A 17207-nucleotide genomic window follows, 5' to 3' on the forward strand; every position below is an offset into this window, starting at 1 on the left:
TGACATGCAAGAGAATAAAATGTACAATATATTAAGTATGAATTCTTGACATACACGGAAATAGAAATGACACACCAATTTTGTATCTATTTCAGAGATTAAAAAAAAGTTACAAATTTTGACTTCAAAAAAGAAAGAAAAATGGTATTTTAACAAAATTTCATTCGACAAATTTTGATAAATAACTATTTTTTTATTTTTACTTTCATAAAAAAATAAAAAATCACTTTATTTATTAACTTTGTCAAATTTATTAATGAAATAACTGTTAAAAAATAATTTTTGAAGAGAAAAAAAAAAGACGATAGACAAACCACTAAAACCTAATTGCCATCCACCCATAATGCACTCACATGTAGGGATGATATCAACATTCAATATGTATCTATAATAATTATCGAATTTGGATTATTTGTTGGCTTTTTTTTGCTGTTTAGTTTTTATTTTTTAATTAAGTTTGGTATTAAATTTGCTTCGACTCAAGATTTCTAATCCTTCTAAGATTGAAATTTATTTTAAAAAACTACTATTTCCTGACAAATTTTCTTTCAAGCACAAAAGTTTGAAAATCAAACCATATTAAAATAGAACTATTGTTTTATCAGTTTGCATTACCCGTTTCATTTGATTAAAACGTAGCGTAAGAACACTAAAAACTGCAATCCTCTAAATATCATATCAACACTATCCATTATCGTTTGACTTAAGTCTAAACCCAAACCCCAACTTCAAGTCTAAAATATGATCATACATTGCAGTGTCCAAACTGAGGTAGTTTCCAAATTTGCATCATTTGTGTCATTAAAGTTGTAGTCTACTCACCTAAATCCCCAGCAGAGGAACATTCAACAAGAATTATAATTAGTATCCTCCTGCTTGGGCAGATACTGATGCAGAGGCAACAAAAATTTATTTGTGTCTAAGTCAGTTGTCTTGTCAACCAAAATAACATGAAGATGGTAACAAAGATCTAATTTCATATAACTCCCATTCACTTGAAACAATCCTAAGAAATCATCTTTCACTGGGCACCTTGCCAGACAGGAAGAGAGATAGCTTCTCTCTGATAGAGTTTGCAGTGTTGTCCACAAATTCACAGGTTTGGTCTTGATATCTGGAATCATGCTGGTGGCAAGAGGACATATCATTCAGTACTTCATCCTTCATATCGATAACTATATTATGCAGTATGCAGCAGACAAGAATAATTCTTGGTAACTTGTGCTTGTCAGGTTTCCACATCACACCTTGGATTATCCTCCACATCTCCTTCAGCCTAGCCAATGCTTTCTTGGCCAACATTTGAGTTTCAACAACCCTTCTATTGAACTCAACTTGAACATTTGAGAGTCCTTTACCTTCGTAAGGTGTAAGAAGCCATGGCAAAAGAGGAAAGCCTCTGTCCCCTATGATATATTCCCTGAGAACTGTTCCTTCTGGAAGTACTTTCCTACCCCCATTCAACCTTTTCCCTTCTTCACCAAGTTTGAAAAAAGAAGAACTTCTCAGCACTTGCTCATCACTCATACTTCCTGGCCATCCAGTAACTATGTCACGGAATCTCAGATCAGGATCCACAATGGCTTGCAGGACCATGCTGCAGTTCTTCTCACGATCAAGCCACACACTATTCAAAGCATCCACAGAGGGCAAAGTCATCATTATGTGTGTGCTGTCAACGGCACCACAACAATTAGAAAGGCCCCTGAAGTTCTCAAACTTGCCCTTTATCTCTTCCATTTCGGTTTCGGTTGAAGGCCAGCTGAGATGGTGGAGTCCTCTTTCTTCCATTGCTTCCACAAACCTCCATGTTACTTGGGAAACAGTCGACTGGTTCATCCGAAATGAGTCGCCAATGGTTGACAATGACTCACCAGAGCTCAGCCTTCTAAGAGCTACAGCCACTTGGTCATTTATAGACAAACGTTTGCCATTTAAATCAACAAAATTTGAGGCTCTGGCCAGCAGGTCTTCTTCCACAAGAGAACATATGTAGTTGAACGTCTTCCTTGAGATCTTGAAAACTGACTCAAATTTCTCTATATTTTTAGATTGAGCCAAAGGTCCTAAAATTGGAAAATTAAAGCATGAGCATATCATGAAGATGGGTGGTTGAATTTCACAAATGTATTATGAATAAGTTTAGCACATCATGCACCATCTCGAATTACATGAAAGGATGTTAGCCCACATAGGCCAGAAGAAGTAATGCCAGAAACAATATTCTTTATATCAGGACACAGTTATACTCAAATATATTAGAAATATATGTGCAAATTCTTTGTAACTGGGATGGTCTAACTAGAGGTAAGTTTTCTCTGAAAGCTGTCAGAAAAATCCTTCTTTTCTTATACTTGTACAAAGAAATCTACTCAGGTCACAAAGCAGAAATATCACAAAAATATGAAGAACCTAATGGCTACATGAGACAGAATTCTGATTCAGAAAATCAGTATAGTAAGGCATTGACTGAAGGGGTTCAACTATAAAAAACTGAATAAGGGTTCATACCTCTGCTTTTCAGATGTTATTTTCTTTTAAAATCTCTTCAGCAGTCAATCAGATTATAAGGTTTTGAACTCATTTTTTTACCGTACCAACCCTGCCAGTCTAACATTTATTCCCAGTTCAGCACATCTGACATTTAAAGAGAAGTTTCACAGAATCTATATACCTTAGTTTTGCAAATCGATTTAATAAGTCACATGCAAAAATACATTTCATAAATAGTTTTATTAGTTGGAAAGTACAGTGTTAACCACAAGCTTGAGTAATCTCATTGGTTATTCATCTGGGTATTATTCAGTATAAAGATGAAATTGCAAATTATATGACTCTTCAAAGCAGACATTGGGAAGAGACGAAAAGCTAGATCAAAGGAAGAAAGATCCTTTGAAATGGGTTGAAAGTCAAAATGAGTATTGACTGACATCAATGCACAACAAGATAAAGAAGCTGCACTCACGTGAAAACAATGCACAAGATACCCAAATTGTTGTGTTAGTGAATTACCGCAACAAGTAAATAATTCTGGTGTTTATACCTACAATCAGGATCCCACCAATGGTCTAATTATGTGGTGACACCATACCAGAAGTTTCACAATTTGGAAGGTTAAGATACAAATAACAACTAGCCAAACAGATATATGATAACCAAACATGATTCAACAAAATTATAACCAAACAATATTAAAGTTCCTAAGTTAGAAATACATTCCTTGTGAGAAACACATTTTGGTCAAAGACATGGGGTCACTTTCTTTATCAAGTAACTCAGCAAAAGATGTATGCCCCATAAGAGCAAAGAAAACAAAGATATCAACAAAAGATGAGTAACTTATTAAGCTCGAAGAAACAAATCTTGAATCATTATAATCCTACCCATTACCAAAAAGCACATAACTTTTTTGCCCTACATCAGATAATCATAATAATAACAATAAGTCTTGATATACAATGAAAAACTAAGTAAAAGAATAACACACACGCATGTCCAATCACAAACAAGAAAGGATATTGCAGTGTACCTGAAATTCTGAGAGAGAAATGTTGCCACCAATCGAATGGGGTGGCAGAGGCATCTTGGCCATCTCTGTCATCAGCCTTCTTCCTCTTCTTGATTCCTCTGATGGAACCCATTCAGTGTTTATTCACAACCCAAAATAACACCAAACCAAAGCAAAATCAGAAAAAGGGAACAAAACCCATTAATCACCACCCAGATTTCAACTCCACCAAACAAGAATCAAAGTGTGTGTGTGCAAATTGCAGAGTATTTATTATAATATGAAAAAGATGAATGAATGAAGTAGTAAAGCTTAGAGAGAAAGGGTGAAAGAAAGAAGGAAGCAGAATACGTGAGTAACTAATGCCTGGTGTAATATCCATATATGTATATATAGATGGAGTGAAGGGAATCAAAGAATGTAAAAAAATAAAATTATATAAAAAAATTAAAATAGCTCGATGAGACGAGACCGCTAGTTTATGTCGTAAATCGCCATGTCATGAACAATTCAACACTTCCTCCTTATGGTATTTCAATTCCTTTTATTATTACTTTTCTAATCACTTTACCCAACCGTAACTTTAGCATTTAAACAATAATTTCCAAATATAAAAACTGATTTTTTTTACTATCAGAAACATGAAACCCTCTTGTTAATTTATCTGTAGTTTTACCCTTTACCATTGTCGTTCCATTCATGCATCATCGTGTCTCTGATATTCATTTCAAAATATCATTTTCATTTACTACGTTGTTGGACCATTTCTGTTTTCACATCATCGTCACTGTCTCTGGAGCTAGCTTACATACGTGTACAAGTTCATTTAAAAAATATCAAAATGTTTATTTTTCAACAGAATAGATTATCCTCTCTTGGGATATAATGCTTACATTATAATGTTTATTTATTTCAAAAGTTTTACTATTTAAATTAAAACTATATAGGGTATTAATCTATGTTAACACTAATGAATAGTTTTAAATCAATTTCTCAGCTGTTTTTCTGTTTCTGCATATTCTCACCTCTAGCTAGGTGCCACTAAAAAATAGTTTGACGTTCTTATACTGGTTTTTGCGATTTTATCAAATGAAAAAAAAAATGTACAGTGTTCACTTCTGGATTTCAGACAAAATATTCATGTTATTTAAAAAAAATTAAAATCTGTAATAGAGGGTGAAAAACTATCCATCAAGTGAAAAGAATGTTAAGATGCTCATTTGCATTGAAATTGATCCAAAAATATCATATTTAACCTCTAAAAGGTATAAAGTTTTAAATTTTATAAAAAAAAAAATGTAACTTTTCATTATGATAATGTTGTGGGGAAAGGTTTGAATTCACGAAGTGAATTTTCATATTTTAAAATATTAATTTTAATTCACAATCATTAAACACCTTAAATTCATTAAAAAGAGAAAGTATGATAGACATAATGTGATTTGATTTTTTGAAATAGAGTTTACTTTGCTTCCAAACAAACGGTAAATCCTTTGAACTAAACTGTGATGATCAGAATGACTGAATATGCTCTTGGCCATTAGTGTTTAAGAAAAAAAGATATATGAGTGGAACTTTTTAAAATACGGACACAGCAAGAAAGAGATGAGAGGAAGATATTGAAAACACAGTATTTGCTTTTAATCCACTTGATCAAAAAATATTATGAAAAGCTAGCTTTAATATTTTTTCTAGAGCAGTATCTTTTGACTTTTCAAATTAATACAGGTAGCCAATAAAAGTTAGTAAAAACATTTTGAACAAAAACAAATATATGACATTGAAATACTCAAACTTTTCCAATAAATATATTATTATTTTTGTAAAATAAGAATATACAAATTCTTAACTCGTAATCCGTAAAGAGGTTAAATTACGTCCCACCGTGGGATTCGAATCCACGATCACAAAATTAAAAACTTCAGTTCTACCAATTCAACTAGACATGCTTCTTGTTATATAATTCAATGTGTTAAATAATAAAAACAAAAATTAAAATTGTCAAAAAAAATAAAACGCCCACCGTGGGGCTCGAACCCACGACCACAAGGTTAAGAGCCTTGCGCTCTACCAACTGAGCTAGACGGGCTTTTGTTTTTAAATTCTCATCTTTTGATATTTATCTGCACATGTCATTAAATTAAATTAGAATACATAGTGATCTTAATTAAGTTTAAATTAATATTAAAAACACTAATATTTTTTAAATCCTTCATATTTTAGGCTTTGGAAATGATATAAAATCAGAAACTATACATGCAAAAAATAGTCTCCCACTTAATATTTTAGCAATGTTTCTTTCATAGATTTGCCACATTTTTTTAATACGTGTATCATTGAACGGTTTAGCGTATTGCAGTATCTAATTCCAAACTTTTAGTCATATAGTATGAGTGATGTGTCTGATATTAAAAAAGCGTTGGGGTTAAAATAATTTACACTTAGTTCTGAAAGTAAACTCATTCAGAACTTCTAAATATAAAATATCACAGAACTAAATTTAAATATATATAATTTTTTATGGTTGGGAGTAAAAAGCAACCCTGCCTCTTAATATTGAAGCAGAACTATCACAAAAAAATCAACCTATATTCATAACCAAAGGCAAGGCAGAAGAGTTGAACTACGTTCCAGATCTATTTTTTCAAGGTTAGATGTTCATAACAATATCAGAAGAAAATGTATTTTAATTCGTGAAAAGAATTTGAAATGAAAGATAATTCAACAAATTCCATTTAATTGTGAACTATCTTGTTTAGATTACTAAATTTGAGTAAATTCAACAGATTTCTCTGCAGACAAATGGTGATGCAATAACATTGGGTGCCGACAAAAAATAGAAGGAGCAATAATTCATGTCATCACATGTCTAATTTGATTAAAGGGACAACACAAGAGATAGATGTAGCACTAGCAACAAGTCATTCAACTTATTGTTCCATTTATAACTGAACTAGAAACAGCATAATCATACCAATTGGAGTAACTAATAGTTCCTCATTCGTAGTACTGAACTAGAATCTTTTACATCATCCACATCTGATGAACTGCATGAGAACTTCTGAAGCCTTGATCCTCCCACTTGGACGTTCATTCTCAACCCTCTGGTTTCTGATATCTGCTGATTCGTAACCCTTCAAAGACCCTTCCAACGCTCCAAAACTAGAACTAGAAAATCGAAAAGACCCTTCATTTTCATTTTCATTTTCATTTTCATGTTCACCCAACTCCCTTGCATCATCACACTCTTCTACTTTCTCCCATTTTATCCTTTCCCTACGCTTCTCCTCTGTCTGAGTCGAGGCATTGGTGGCTTTCCCTGCAAACTCCTCGCACGTCTTTGCCCTGTAAAACTTATAATCACTCGAGTTAAACGATTGGCTTCTACCCTTTATGGTTGCAGGGGAATCTGCATCCATGCTAGAATTGTTTGCTTCTGTCGAACTTTTTGAGCTCGACGTTGATATTGTCTCGAAAGATCGAAAGCTCAAAGAAGCTTCTACCATCTGTGTCCCTTTCAGGACATACTCATGCCCACCACTCGGGTAAATCAAATCATTCTCTGACAAATCTTGCCACACAAACCCGTTTTTGTAACTCCTACGAAGAAAAATCGCGTTAGTTGCAAGAGGTTGTGTTCGGATTCACTTTAAGAATGTAATGTTCTACTACTATCCAAGCACAAACCTTTTCATCTCATTCGAACACCCACGTGAAGACAATTGGGTCTAAAGCGATAGAATAATAGAATAATAGAAAAATACCTTTTTGTAGACCAAGAATACATGTTGGTCATTCCTTGTCCCCGGAGAAAACTCAATCTATCTATCACATCTGATGAGAAGGAGAGGGTGAACACACAAGTGAAACAGTGAATTATATCTGGGCATAACTATTTTCCTTGAAGCATTTACCTTTAAGACGAAGCACTCCTTGTGGAGATGAGATTGGAACCTCCATGAGATGTGGATGCTCAAGCTGGCCATTCCGGGAAAGGTAATATATTACTGGAACTCTGAGCTGAGTTGCTTGATGTTTTGGTTCAGTCCACATTTTGGAGCTCTCAGAACCTGCTTCTCTTTCCACCATTTTTTTCCCCTTAACAAAATAAAAATAAAAAGCAGCAAATGGAGGTAGTGAAAGCCAAAGATTGTGAGTGCAGAAGGAGAAGGTGTTGTATTATTATTTGAAATGGGAAGAAGGGTGTGTGGAATTGTATTCTCAATTCAGGTACTGAAGCGAGGGAGATTGTTGGCATTTATAATGAAATGGGCCAGCATGAGGGAAAGTGGCTGTTGTCTGCATTTGGGTAATAATGAGCTTTCATGTACCAATGCATATATTTCACGGCAAGATGCCAAACCTGTTTTTGAGGTTATAATATTATAGAGATGCTACTGCTATAGTTGCAAGTTAAGGGTCAAATGGTGTTTATCAATATCAAATATCAATCATGGTACTTGCTCACGGACCAAAGTGAGCTCAGGACAAATTTTTCATTTTATTCGTATGAAGTCAAAAGTTGTCCCGTGAAACCATCGCACTGCTTTCAGGGAAAATAAATGGACAAGTTTCGGCAACCACGCAGATTGTGCGGGAAACTCATCGGAACGTCGTGCACAAAATAAAGTTATAAAAATGGCTAACTCACTGTTCTTTTACATAGAAAATTTAAACGACCAGAGAAAACAACGAACCTCAAACTACTACTACCAACTGATCAAACGGCAAGGCATGTTGTGGAGGAACTCGATGGCGGTGTAAGGATAAGGAAATTGTCGATGTGGGACTTAAGATAATTCTGAAACACTAGAAAAGTGTCACACGGTCTACAAGAGAAGAAAAACAATAGAATATTCTGAATCATTAATGAAGTCTTATCATTAGGGATGGCAATTTGGGCCTGGCCCGCGGGCCCGGCCCGCAGGCCCGCATAAAAAACGCGGGGCGGGCCAGGATAATGAGCCCGCAGGCCCGCGCGGGCTCGGCCCGCATAGGCCCGCGGCCCGCACGGGCTAGCCCGCGGCCCGCGCGGGCCGGCTCGCAAGCCCGCATAAAATTTAAAAAAAAAAAAAAAAAACTTGCACTTGTGTATATTAATTACTTCTTTTATGGACTCTTGCATTAACATTTCAAATTCTTGTATAATTGGAAAAGACAAGTATTATGTAATTCTTAATGTGCTAAAATTTAAAGAATACATTGTGTATGTCATAGTATGAATATGATGAACATGTTGAATTATCAATTTATCATCTAATTCCCCAAAGTCTTTACTTAATTTTGTGAACTTCTTAAAGTTTCCCAATTTTTAAACATTGAAAGTTTTATCATAAAAAAAAATAAATTTAAAAATTTAAAAAAAAAAAAATGCGGGCCAGCCCGCGGGCCCGCGGGCCAACCTTTATGCGGGGCGGGCCAGAGTATGTGGCCCGCATAAAATGTGCGGGGCGGGGCGGGCCGGCCCGCGGTGTGCGGGCCTTATGCGGGGCGGGCCTAAACGGGGCGGGCCGGCCCGCATTGCCATCCCTACTTATCATCGGAATAGCTATGTTATTGACCTTCCTTGTTGGTGAACATAAGTAGTAATAAGGGGTTTATTTTTGCATGACAAAACCTTAGTAATCAAGTTTGAAGGAAATTTCTCATTTTGACTCTGTTGTTTTAGCCCATGTTATATGGTAAAAGGGACCAAATTTTACATTCTATTAAATGGTTTAAGAAACTTTTAGATTGTTCTATTTATTATAGAAAAAGAAAGATTAAAATCAAGATATTTTTTAATAGGAGGGATTGGGTTGATACATTTAACATCCCCATGCAGACTTTTTTTTTTTGCCTTGTACTGCAGATCGTTCTCTCACTTTATTTGTAAATGAAGAAAACTATTAAAAATCTGCTTAAACAATTACAGTTCCACCAAATAAGTACTTTTTTCCCTGTCTTCACCAACTCTGCCACATCTCTCCTGAAAACCATTAGATAGATATTTATGGTGATTATGCAGTATAATCTCTGTGTAGGAAAACCACTTGGTCACGCCATGTCTCAAGCTGTTTCTCTCTTCTCTGAAGCTGAAGTGGCGTGTGAATGAAAAGAGTACAGTGGCAGAAAGAGAATGAGAAAGCAGGTGGTGGTGAGAGATGGGATGAATGATAAAAGCTTACGTGTGATAGGGAATAAATTCGGAAACAAATGAAGAAACTGTGGACAGGCACAGCGTGGCATTTGCATTGAGCCCTTCAATGCACAGAACAAGTTACCGGGCCACTATTTGGAACCACTATCACTGCAGAGTGCAGACAGAGCAAATTGCATGTAGAAGAGGGAGGAGTGTGCTATTTGTCATCATCAAAGAGAAGATGTTTGGCCAGTTGTATTCTTAGAGTCCACAACTGCAGAAAAGAACAAAAATGAAAGTACTTGTAGAAGGAATCCAAGAGGGTCGAGGCCAGTTCACCACTTCTAAAACAACAGTAAGATAATGAGCAAACATTTTATGGTCATTGAATAACAACGATTTTGTAACTTTGCTCAAAAGGGTGTGTGTACTGTGTGCAGAAGCCTGTGTAAGCAGATCTAGTGACTCCATTTTATACCTTACTGTATTTTTCTCTCAGATTAACAACTTAGTCGAGAAATATGTTTACATGCAGTTTAGTCATTGAATGAGTTAGTTCCTGAGTTTATAAAACCATGTACAATGTAGTAATGTAGTCCCTTCCATTGATACAAATTTTCTGTATATTTTTCTCTTGAATCCTTCCATCTTCCTGACAATGTGAGAACCACTTACCTCTTAGACTTCATTTTCAGTGAGCAGGTAAAACAATTGATTGTGATCAATGATGAACAGGTAAGTTTTTCAAGGAATTCAGTCAAATTTATATTCTTCATTTGAAATCTTTGAACTGATATGGCTTTGGCATGGCAGAGGGTTGATTCTTATGTCAGTGCATAAAATCCTAGCCCTAAAAAAGAAATTATATGCAATAAAAAAAACATCTGATCACTGTCAAGATTGAAGCAGTAGCCATAATAATTGCTTTGATAAGTTTCTTTTAAGGTACTATGCAGAACCGGAACCAGAAACTTGAAGGGAGACCCCTCACTTGTAGCTGTCAGATGATAATTGCATCACAAGAAAGTACGTGCTGAGACAAATCTTCTTCGTTAGATTAATCAACTATCTAATCATTTCTTTTTCAATCTTGTAGTCGTTGATTCCTGAAATTCAAGGAGAATATGATAATCTAATCTATAATCTATTTTTAAGATTAATGAAAAAGTTAATGTGTTTACTAGAAGAGAGATGAGAAAAGTGAGACATTTAAAGTAGCAGAATCTGTTAGTTACATGTTAATTCATTTTTGCTTTGATAATTGGTGTCCTCAATTAAATGCAAGTTTGAATTCGATACACAATCTTTTATAATTCATTATAGAACCTAAAGCTAATTGATTCCATTTTCAATTTTTTGATGTGACTTTAATTTAAGGACCAAAGTTTTGTTTGTCATCTAAACGTGCACCGATTGACTAACCAAACTTACTTCGCATGATTGTAATTTTCTTAGTTACTGATAATCACATTAATATTATTTTTTTAGAAGTACGGAAAATATATTCCCTAGTATATTTTTCAAACACATACATCCATGTTCTGTGCTTCAGTTTTTATCCGTTTATAAGACTTTCATCTTCCTTACAAGTACAAAGCTCAGAAATATTCTCATGGATGAGAAAAGCTAGTCAGGATAAGATTTAGACACAAATGGAGACATCTAAATATGACAAATACAGCCACGATAAGGTGCTACAGAAAAGAAAGCTTGAATTTGCTGTTAATTCGCACCAAATTGTCTTATCAATCGTTGAACAAAACAAAATCTCAAACTATTTGTAACTTTTTAATTTCCACCTACTTTCCTTTGCTTACAACAAACACAAAATTTTCATTGTAACAGGGGAAAATAATTATCAAAATAACAAGGGGAAGTAAGAAACTGAAAAATCCCGATCATCTATGAATGCAGAACTATTGTATTCTATAAACTACAATCAAATGTCTACGACAATAAACAAGAACCGTGACCTGTTTGAGTTTTCCTACATGCTTTAGGTTGTAGCTGCAACATCTGTTTGTTTCTTAGGACATTCCGAAAAACCATGTCCTTTCTCACCACATTCATAGCACGTCCTTCTCTTCATCTTGCCACTTACTGTGGAACTTGGCTTTTCACCATCAGCTCCATTCATCTTGCCACTTCCTGAGGAAGTTGATTTATCACCATCAGCTCCATTAACTGTCGAGCTTTTGTGAGTTCCTGGTTTTTTCTTCAGAGGAACTGCACAACTTATCTTGACAGGTCTCCCAAACAAAACATTTTGGTCCAATGTAAGTGCTGTTTTCAGTGACTGACTATCACCGAAATCCACATGAGCATACCCTCGAAACTCTCCTGTCTCCTTATCCATACCAAATCTTACGGACGTTATCTCACAATTATTGAAGAATTTCCTCAGTTCTTCCTCTGTTATATCCCATGACAAATTCCCAACATATACTCTATTGTACCCCTCCAAAATTTCTGGAGCAAAATCCGATGTTTTATTGGCTCGCGTTGCTTTATATGGTTGGATTTTAAGAAAGAGCCCTCCCCTGTAACACATTAATGTTTCAAGAGAAATGCGCAAAAACAGTAAATCATTTAAGCATGAAAGAAAATTGCCAGTGTTACTAACATGTCAGCTCCATCAAGAGCCAATGCTCGTTTAGCTGCTGCTTCGGTCTGCAGGAACAATGACACAAAATTGTCAGTAAGTTGTGAACATGCTTATTACTACCAAAGTGAAGTATAAACTTAAGAAATAACATAACTAGTAATGGAAGAAGAAATAACTTAAAAAAGAGGTTTCTAGATTCAAGTCGAAATTGAAGAATACAAAAAATAGGTGAAGTGTGAATGGCAGTGTGAAAGTAAAGTTAAGAAAAAGGTAGAATAGTGCATTATTTATCACTCACCTTAAAACTAATAATGGCAATCCCTCTAAACTTGCCACTTTCAGGAAAATACATGCAATCAACTTCAGTTATGGTGCCACAGCTTTCAAAATAACTTCGAATATCATCCTCCGTTGAATAATAAGGAATTCCTCCAACATAAACCTTTGTAGGGACATCACCATGGTCTTGACTGAATACACATCACAGAACACAAACATTAACAAACAAAAATCTCAATCATGTGAAACAGTGTTATTTATAAGGTGATAATTTTATTATAACCTGGTAGTTGTATTGGTCTTGGTTAACTCTGTGGCCTCAGGCATTTCCCCTCCACCATTAGAACCATTTTCCTCCGCGGTTTTGGTTTCTTTCTTCTTGTTCTTCTTCAGCTTCTTCTTCTTCTTTTTCTTCTTACTGTTGTTATGGGGTGTGTTGTCGGGAACTTCATTTGCCACGTCATCGCCCTCTACCTTCCTCTTTCTCTTCTTGTTTTTCTTCTTGGGTGAACCCTCTGTTTCAGTTTCCTTGTTGGTTTCTTTTGGAGGGTGTTCGGAAGATCGAAGCTTTCGGCGTTTGTCTCGCTTGGACAATCTGGGTGTGGGGGTGGCAGCGTCCAAAAGAGATTTGAGAGAGTTCGAAGATGAAGGAACTTCGTTGATATCATTTTGTTGTTGGGACAATTCAGCTCTGAGCTTAAGCTTCAGTTTCTTGTTTGATAGAACCATTTTCCGAGCCCCAGTTATGGCTGCAACTCCACTCTCAAACCCTCGTCACAGAATCACAAACAAAAGGGTTTTGGGGAAGACGCAGCAAACGACGCCGTAAACTCGGAGGGTATATTGAACAAGGTTTTTGTTCTTTTGGGCTTCGGAAAGGCCACGATTTATTTGTCTGGGCCTTTAGCAAAAGCCAATATCTATTCCTTCCTGCACTCCTACAACTACTGATTACACTCCATTCTAACATATTATATGCATTTTGTAAAACTTATTCTAAAATCTTGTTTCGAAATAAATTTCATACATTTTGGAAATCTTATTTTAAAACATTTTTTAGACAAATAGTTTGAAAAGTAAAATGGTTATTTTAAAAATTCCGGAGGTTCATAAAGAAATTGTGAAAGTGTAGAAAAATTGAAACCATTTTGTATTTGGACTACATTGTTAAAAATTCAAGTGTAAATTTCACATTAGTTAGAAATAAGAAAATACAATACTATATAAGAATAAAAACACATAAACTCATTATCTTACGATTTTGGGTTGAAAGTGGTATGAATATCTTGAGCTCAGATCCCATCTGTATTTGTTCTCCTCTCTATACACACATTATTTCTTAAACATCTTTTGAGATATATAAAATGTGAATTGTGCCACATCAATTATAAAGCAAGGAGAATAAAAAAAAAGTTTATTATAGTGAAAAAAAAACAGATATTATAAAACACTTATAAAAATATATTACGAATCATACAACATTGTTATTAAAAAAGTTTATAATACACACACGTGTACATTTTGATAGTAAAATATGAAAAACGAAGATAGATATCCACACAAAAATGCATGATGTTTGTTGAGGTTTTAATCTAATCAGTTTTTAATTATTTTATTCTGAATACTGGAGTCAATTATTTGTTAATTATTACTACAAGATAAGATGACAGTGTTATTACGATAGTCTTAGACAGCAGAAAAGGACAGACACAAAGCAACAAAAAACAAAAGCCTTCATATATATATATATATATATATATATATATATATATATATATATATATATATATATATATATATATATATATATATTTATCTATATTTATGTTCAACCTCTGAGCCATAAAACCCTCAACACTGACTTTTCTATGATCTTCCTTAAAGTATCACTGCATCAAAATATCAAAGTAAATCCATCTGATGTCTCTATCTTTGGAGGCTCTTCTCTGATTAGTTGAATTAATGTTTTTGCCACTGAAATTTCATCAACTCTATTTGCAAACCCCATAAACTTTATCCCTCTCAGATGCTCCAATTTTGTATATTTACTTGCTTGTGTTAAACTTGATTTGGTCTCTGGAGTCGAATAACTTGTAGAATCATTCTACATTCAAACAGTGACAAAGAAAAAAAAAGAGTCACAAATTGAAGTTTAGACTATAGCAAAACAAGAGCTTCAATCGATTTCAATACACATCTACCTTCACAAAAAGTTGCTCCAAGGCAGGGCATAATTTCAGAAAGGAGACTAAGATATTGATGCTGTTTTCAGCCTTATGATTGTGAATCCACCATAGCTCTCGTATCTTATAGAATATGAAGTTCCCACTTGGAGAAATCGATGGCCATATCAATGTCTACAAGAAAAAACAAAACTTTTTGCAGTTATAGGTTCTGTATAATAAAGATGTAATAAACTGTTGCATTAATACACTGCTAAACTTCATAATTGCGTTAAACCAGCAATATTTGATGGTAAGTTAAGTAACAGAAAGAACATGTGCATACATACCTCAAAAATCCACCCACACAAAGTGAGAGTTTCACAGTTCTTTATTGTTAGTAGAGTCTGATTGAAATCCTGAGCCTTAGAATCAGAACAACTTGGTCCTTGTCTGAAATCAAGCATGGCATGCCTCAGATTGAAATGAGATTCTGGCCAAATCCTAGGAAGAGGTCCACAGTATCTTAAATTTTTAAGCTTAGAAGTTCTAAGATGGAGAAACTTCAATTGGGGGCACTCTGACACGGTTAACTTCTGAAGCTTTGATTCAGACTCAATGCACAAAGAATCCAACCCACTGCACTCAACAATCACCAACTTCTCAAGCTGCTCCAAACTTGAAACGATGGAGGAAGCCACCGAATTTGTGAAGTGACTCACTGATTTCAAATAGAGTGTTTTGACCAAGAAAGTGGGGTGAAAAGTGTGGTGTGTGATGTGATCCTTGTTGAGCATGAACTGCAGTTCGTACTTTCTCTGAAGGTGTTTGTTCCCAGCAGGGAAATCAAGAAGAAGCTTGTTGTTAGCTGCAATGGATGCAGAGAGTGCAGTGTGTTGTTCAGCAAAGTGAAATTGAAGCTTGCGTGGATGTTTTAGAGGATCATGCTGTTCAAAACGAGCCAGAAATCCAGCAACAGCAGCAGCTACATCTTGTGTGGTTCCATGTCTAACAAGAACTTGGTTCCACAGGTCTCTCCACCTAGTAGATATGAGGCTGGTTTCTAGTGTTGATTCATTTGGCAGAAAAGAAACTATGAGCCTCAGAACTTCATCTGGCAAATTGCTGAACAAATCCTCCATCACTCATGAGTCACTAATTTTTCAACAGATGATGAGAAGAGAAAGTTGAAAGATTAAGAGATTAGAAAACTCAGAATTCATGTGTTCAAACTGATGCAGAGGTCTTGTCGGTGTTTAACGTTATTTGCTATTTCACTATCGTAATTGATGGGACTGAAATGGATTTGAACAAGATAAATAGTGTGGATGTGCTTATTCCACAACCTCATATATCAATCTTATTTTATATTAATTTTCTTTTTTAGTCTTTATAATAAAGATATTATACTCATTTTTCTTTTTCGATAATTTTTAACTGTGTTTTAAGTGCTATAAATAAATTATATAATGGACTAAAAGATACCACTTCAACCCACACGGTTATAAAAAAAAAAAAAGGAAACAATTGTTTGACAAAGTAAATAGTTACAAATTTTTTGAGAAAGTGATGTGACATATATTAAATGAATTTTATGAGTTAAAAAATGGGAAACTGCACATGTGAGAGAGAAATTGAAGAAAAGGGGTTTTCTTAAAAAAATGGAGTTCTCTTTCACTTGCTTCTTTATCACTTCCTCTAAAGCTTTTCTTCCTCATGGTGAGAGAGAACCATTCCTCAAATTTCCGTTGATTAAAATTTTCGCTGCATTTACTCAAATCCCATTATTGTTGCACATCCAATCCCACCCACACGAAAGCAATTCTCGACGGTGGTAGACGAAATCACAGTGGAACGTTCGTTGACGGAAAGCATTGAAGTTGCAGGTTAGGTTTTTCGATAGTAAATTAATTTGGGATTTAGGGTTTTGATTGGAAACCATAGCTTCTTGGAGTCGAATGCATTTTTGGGGTTTAGGATTTTCATCGGAAACTGACGTGTTCCTTGTGATATGTGTCACAGCGTCGTGCCATTGCCGGAGTTGAGACCGAGCCTTGGGCCGACCACAGTGTCGTCCCACATAAAGTTCCAAAATAATTTGGTTTCATAAATGATGCAGGTTTAAATGGCAATCCAAAACTACTTAAATGGCAAACGATATAATATGTTTTTCACAACAGGTTTTCACGGACAGGTGACAACTTCATTTGCATTTTCTTTTCACCCATCTTTATTATTAAAAAATCAGTACAACTAATTTTGTGGAAGCAAAATATGGGAAGCACATAAAGTTCAAAAATAATTTGGTTTGACTAGGGCTGCAACTTTAAATGGCAATCACTAAGTACCTATATGGCAAACACTGTAAAGCTTTTTGCACAACAAGTTTTCACGGACAGTTGGCAACTTCATTTGCATTTTCTTTTCACTAAACTTTTTTATTAAAAAAGGAGTACAACTTTTCGGGTGTCACCAATATATGGCAAGCGCATAAAGTTCCAAAATAATTTGGTTTCAATAAGGCTGCAACTT

At 35.0% G+C, this 17207-nt stretch overlaps 4 protein-coding genes and 1 non-coding gene across 5 annotated transcripts; all 5 read right to left on the reverse strand.

Annotated features, from left to right (window-relative positions):
• Window positions 1–727: 727 nt before the first annotated feature.
• On the reverse strand, window positions 728–4013 carry LOC114189924 (protein ALP1-like). Its single transcript, XM_028078651.1, has 2 exons — window positions 3530–4013; window positions 728–2066 (listed from the first exon to the last, which is right to left on the reverse strand). Exons 1-2 carry the CDS (start codon window positions 3639–3641, stop codon window positions 1015–1017), a joined length of 1164 nt encoding a protein of 387 aa, XP_027934452.1. The 5' UTR covers window positions 3642–4013; the 3' UTR covers window positions 728–1014.
• A 1511-nt stretch (window positions 4014–5524) lies between these two features.
• Window positions 5525–5597, reverse strand: TRNAK-CUU. Its single transcript has one exon. It is a non-coding gene; the product is annotated as a tRNA-Lys (tRNA).
• A 750-nt stretch (window positions 5598–6347) lies between these two features.
• On the reverse strand, window positions 6348–7872 carry LOC114190602 (protein UPSTREAM OF FLC-like). The gene is made up of 3 exons (XM_028079554.1): window positions 7423–7872; window positions 7273–7342; window positions 6348–7108 (listed from the first exon to the last, which is right to left on the reverse strand). The coding sequence occupies exons 1-3, from the start codon at window positions 7595–7597 to the stop codon at window positions 6538–6540; spliced, it is 816 nt and encodes a 271-aa protein (XP_027935355.1). The 5' UTR covers window positions 7598–7872; the 3' UTR covers window positions 6348–6537.
• A 3449-nt stretch (window positions 7873–11321) lies between these two features.
• On the reverse strand, window positions 11322–13580 carry LOC114192696 (nucleolin 2). The gene is made up of 4 exons (XM_028082481.1): window positions 12797–13580; window positions 12533–12704; window positions 12253–12299; window positions 11322–12169 (listed from the first exon to the last, which is right to left on the reverse strand). Exons 1-4 carry the CDS (start codon window positions 13240–13242, stop codon window positions 11626–11628), a joined length of 1209 nt encoding a protein of 402 aa, XP_027938282.1. The 5' UTR covers window positions 13243–13580; the 3' UTR covers window positions 11322–11625.
• A 740-nt stretch (window positions 13581–14320) lies between these two features.
• On the reverse strand, window positions 14321–15974 carry LOC114190627 (F-box protein At2g39490). The gene is made up of 3 exons (XM_028079587.1): window positions 15026–15974; window positions 14715–14870; window positions 14321–14617 (listed from the first exon to the last, which is right to left on the reverse strand). The coding sequence occupies exons 1-3, from the start codon at window positions 15815–15817 to the stop codon at window positions 14408–14410; spliced, it is 1158 nt and encodes a 385-aa protein (XP_027935388.1). The 5' UTR covers window positions 15818–15974; the 3' UTR covers window positions 14321–14407.
• Between the last annotated feature and the right edge of the window lie 1233 nt (window positions 15975–17207).

This window comes from Vigna unguiculata, chromosome 7 (assembly GCF_004118075.2).
Source record: "Vigna unguiculata cultivar IT97K-499-35 chromosome 7, ASM411807v1, whole genome shotgun sequence".
Taxonomy (NCBI): domain Eukaryota; kingdom Viridiplantae; phylum Streptophyta; class Magnoliopsida; order Fabales; family Fabaceae; genus Vigna; species Vigna unguiculata.

Coding starts and splice junctions, on each gene's coding strand:
- LOC114189924 (XM_028078651.1), bottom strand. CDS start 3,641: ATGGGTTCCATCAGAGGAATCAAGAAGAGGAAGAAGGCTGATGACAGA. Junction 2,067..3,529: donor TTTCTCTCTCAGAATTTCAG/GTACACTGCAAT, acceptor TTCCAATTTTAG/GACCTTTGGCTCAATCTAAA.
- LOC114190602 (XM_028079554.1), bottom strand. CDS start 7,597: ATGGTGGAAAGAGAAGCAGGTTCTGAGAGCTCCAAAATGTGGACTGAA. Junction 7,343..7,422: donor AGGAGTGCTTCGTCTTAAAG/GTAAATGCTTCA, acceptor CCTTCTCATCAG/ATGTGATAGATAGATTGAGT. Junction 7,109..7,272: donor TATTCTTGGTCTACAAAAAG/GTATTTTTCTAT, acceptor TTTTCTTCGTAG/GAGTTACAAAAACGGGTTTG.
- LOC114192696 (XM_028082481.1), bottom strand. CDS start 13,242: ATGGTTCTATCAAACAAGAAACTGAAGCTTAAGCTCAGAGCTGAATTG. Junction 12,705..12,796: donor AAGACCAATACAACTACCAG/GTTATAATAAAA, acceptor ATGTGTATTCAG/TCAAGACCATGGTGATGTCC. Junction 12,300..12,532: donor TTGCCATTATTAGTTTTAAG/GTGAGTGATAAA, acceptor TTGTTCCTGCAG/ACCGAAGCAGCAGCTAAACG.
- LOC114190627 (XM_028079587.1), bottom strand. CDS start 15,817: ATGGAGGATTTGTTCAGCAATTTGCCAGATGAAGTTCTGAGGCTCATA. Junction 14,871..15,025: donor TGTGTGGGTGGATTTTTGAG/GTATGTATGCAC, acceptor TTTTTCTTGTAG/ACATTGATATGGCCATCGAT. Junction 14,618..14,714: donor TGGAGCAACTTTTTGTGAAG/GTAGATGTGTAT, acceptor GTTTGAATGTAG/AATGATTCTACAAGTTATTC.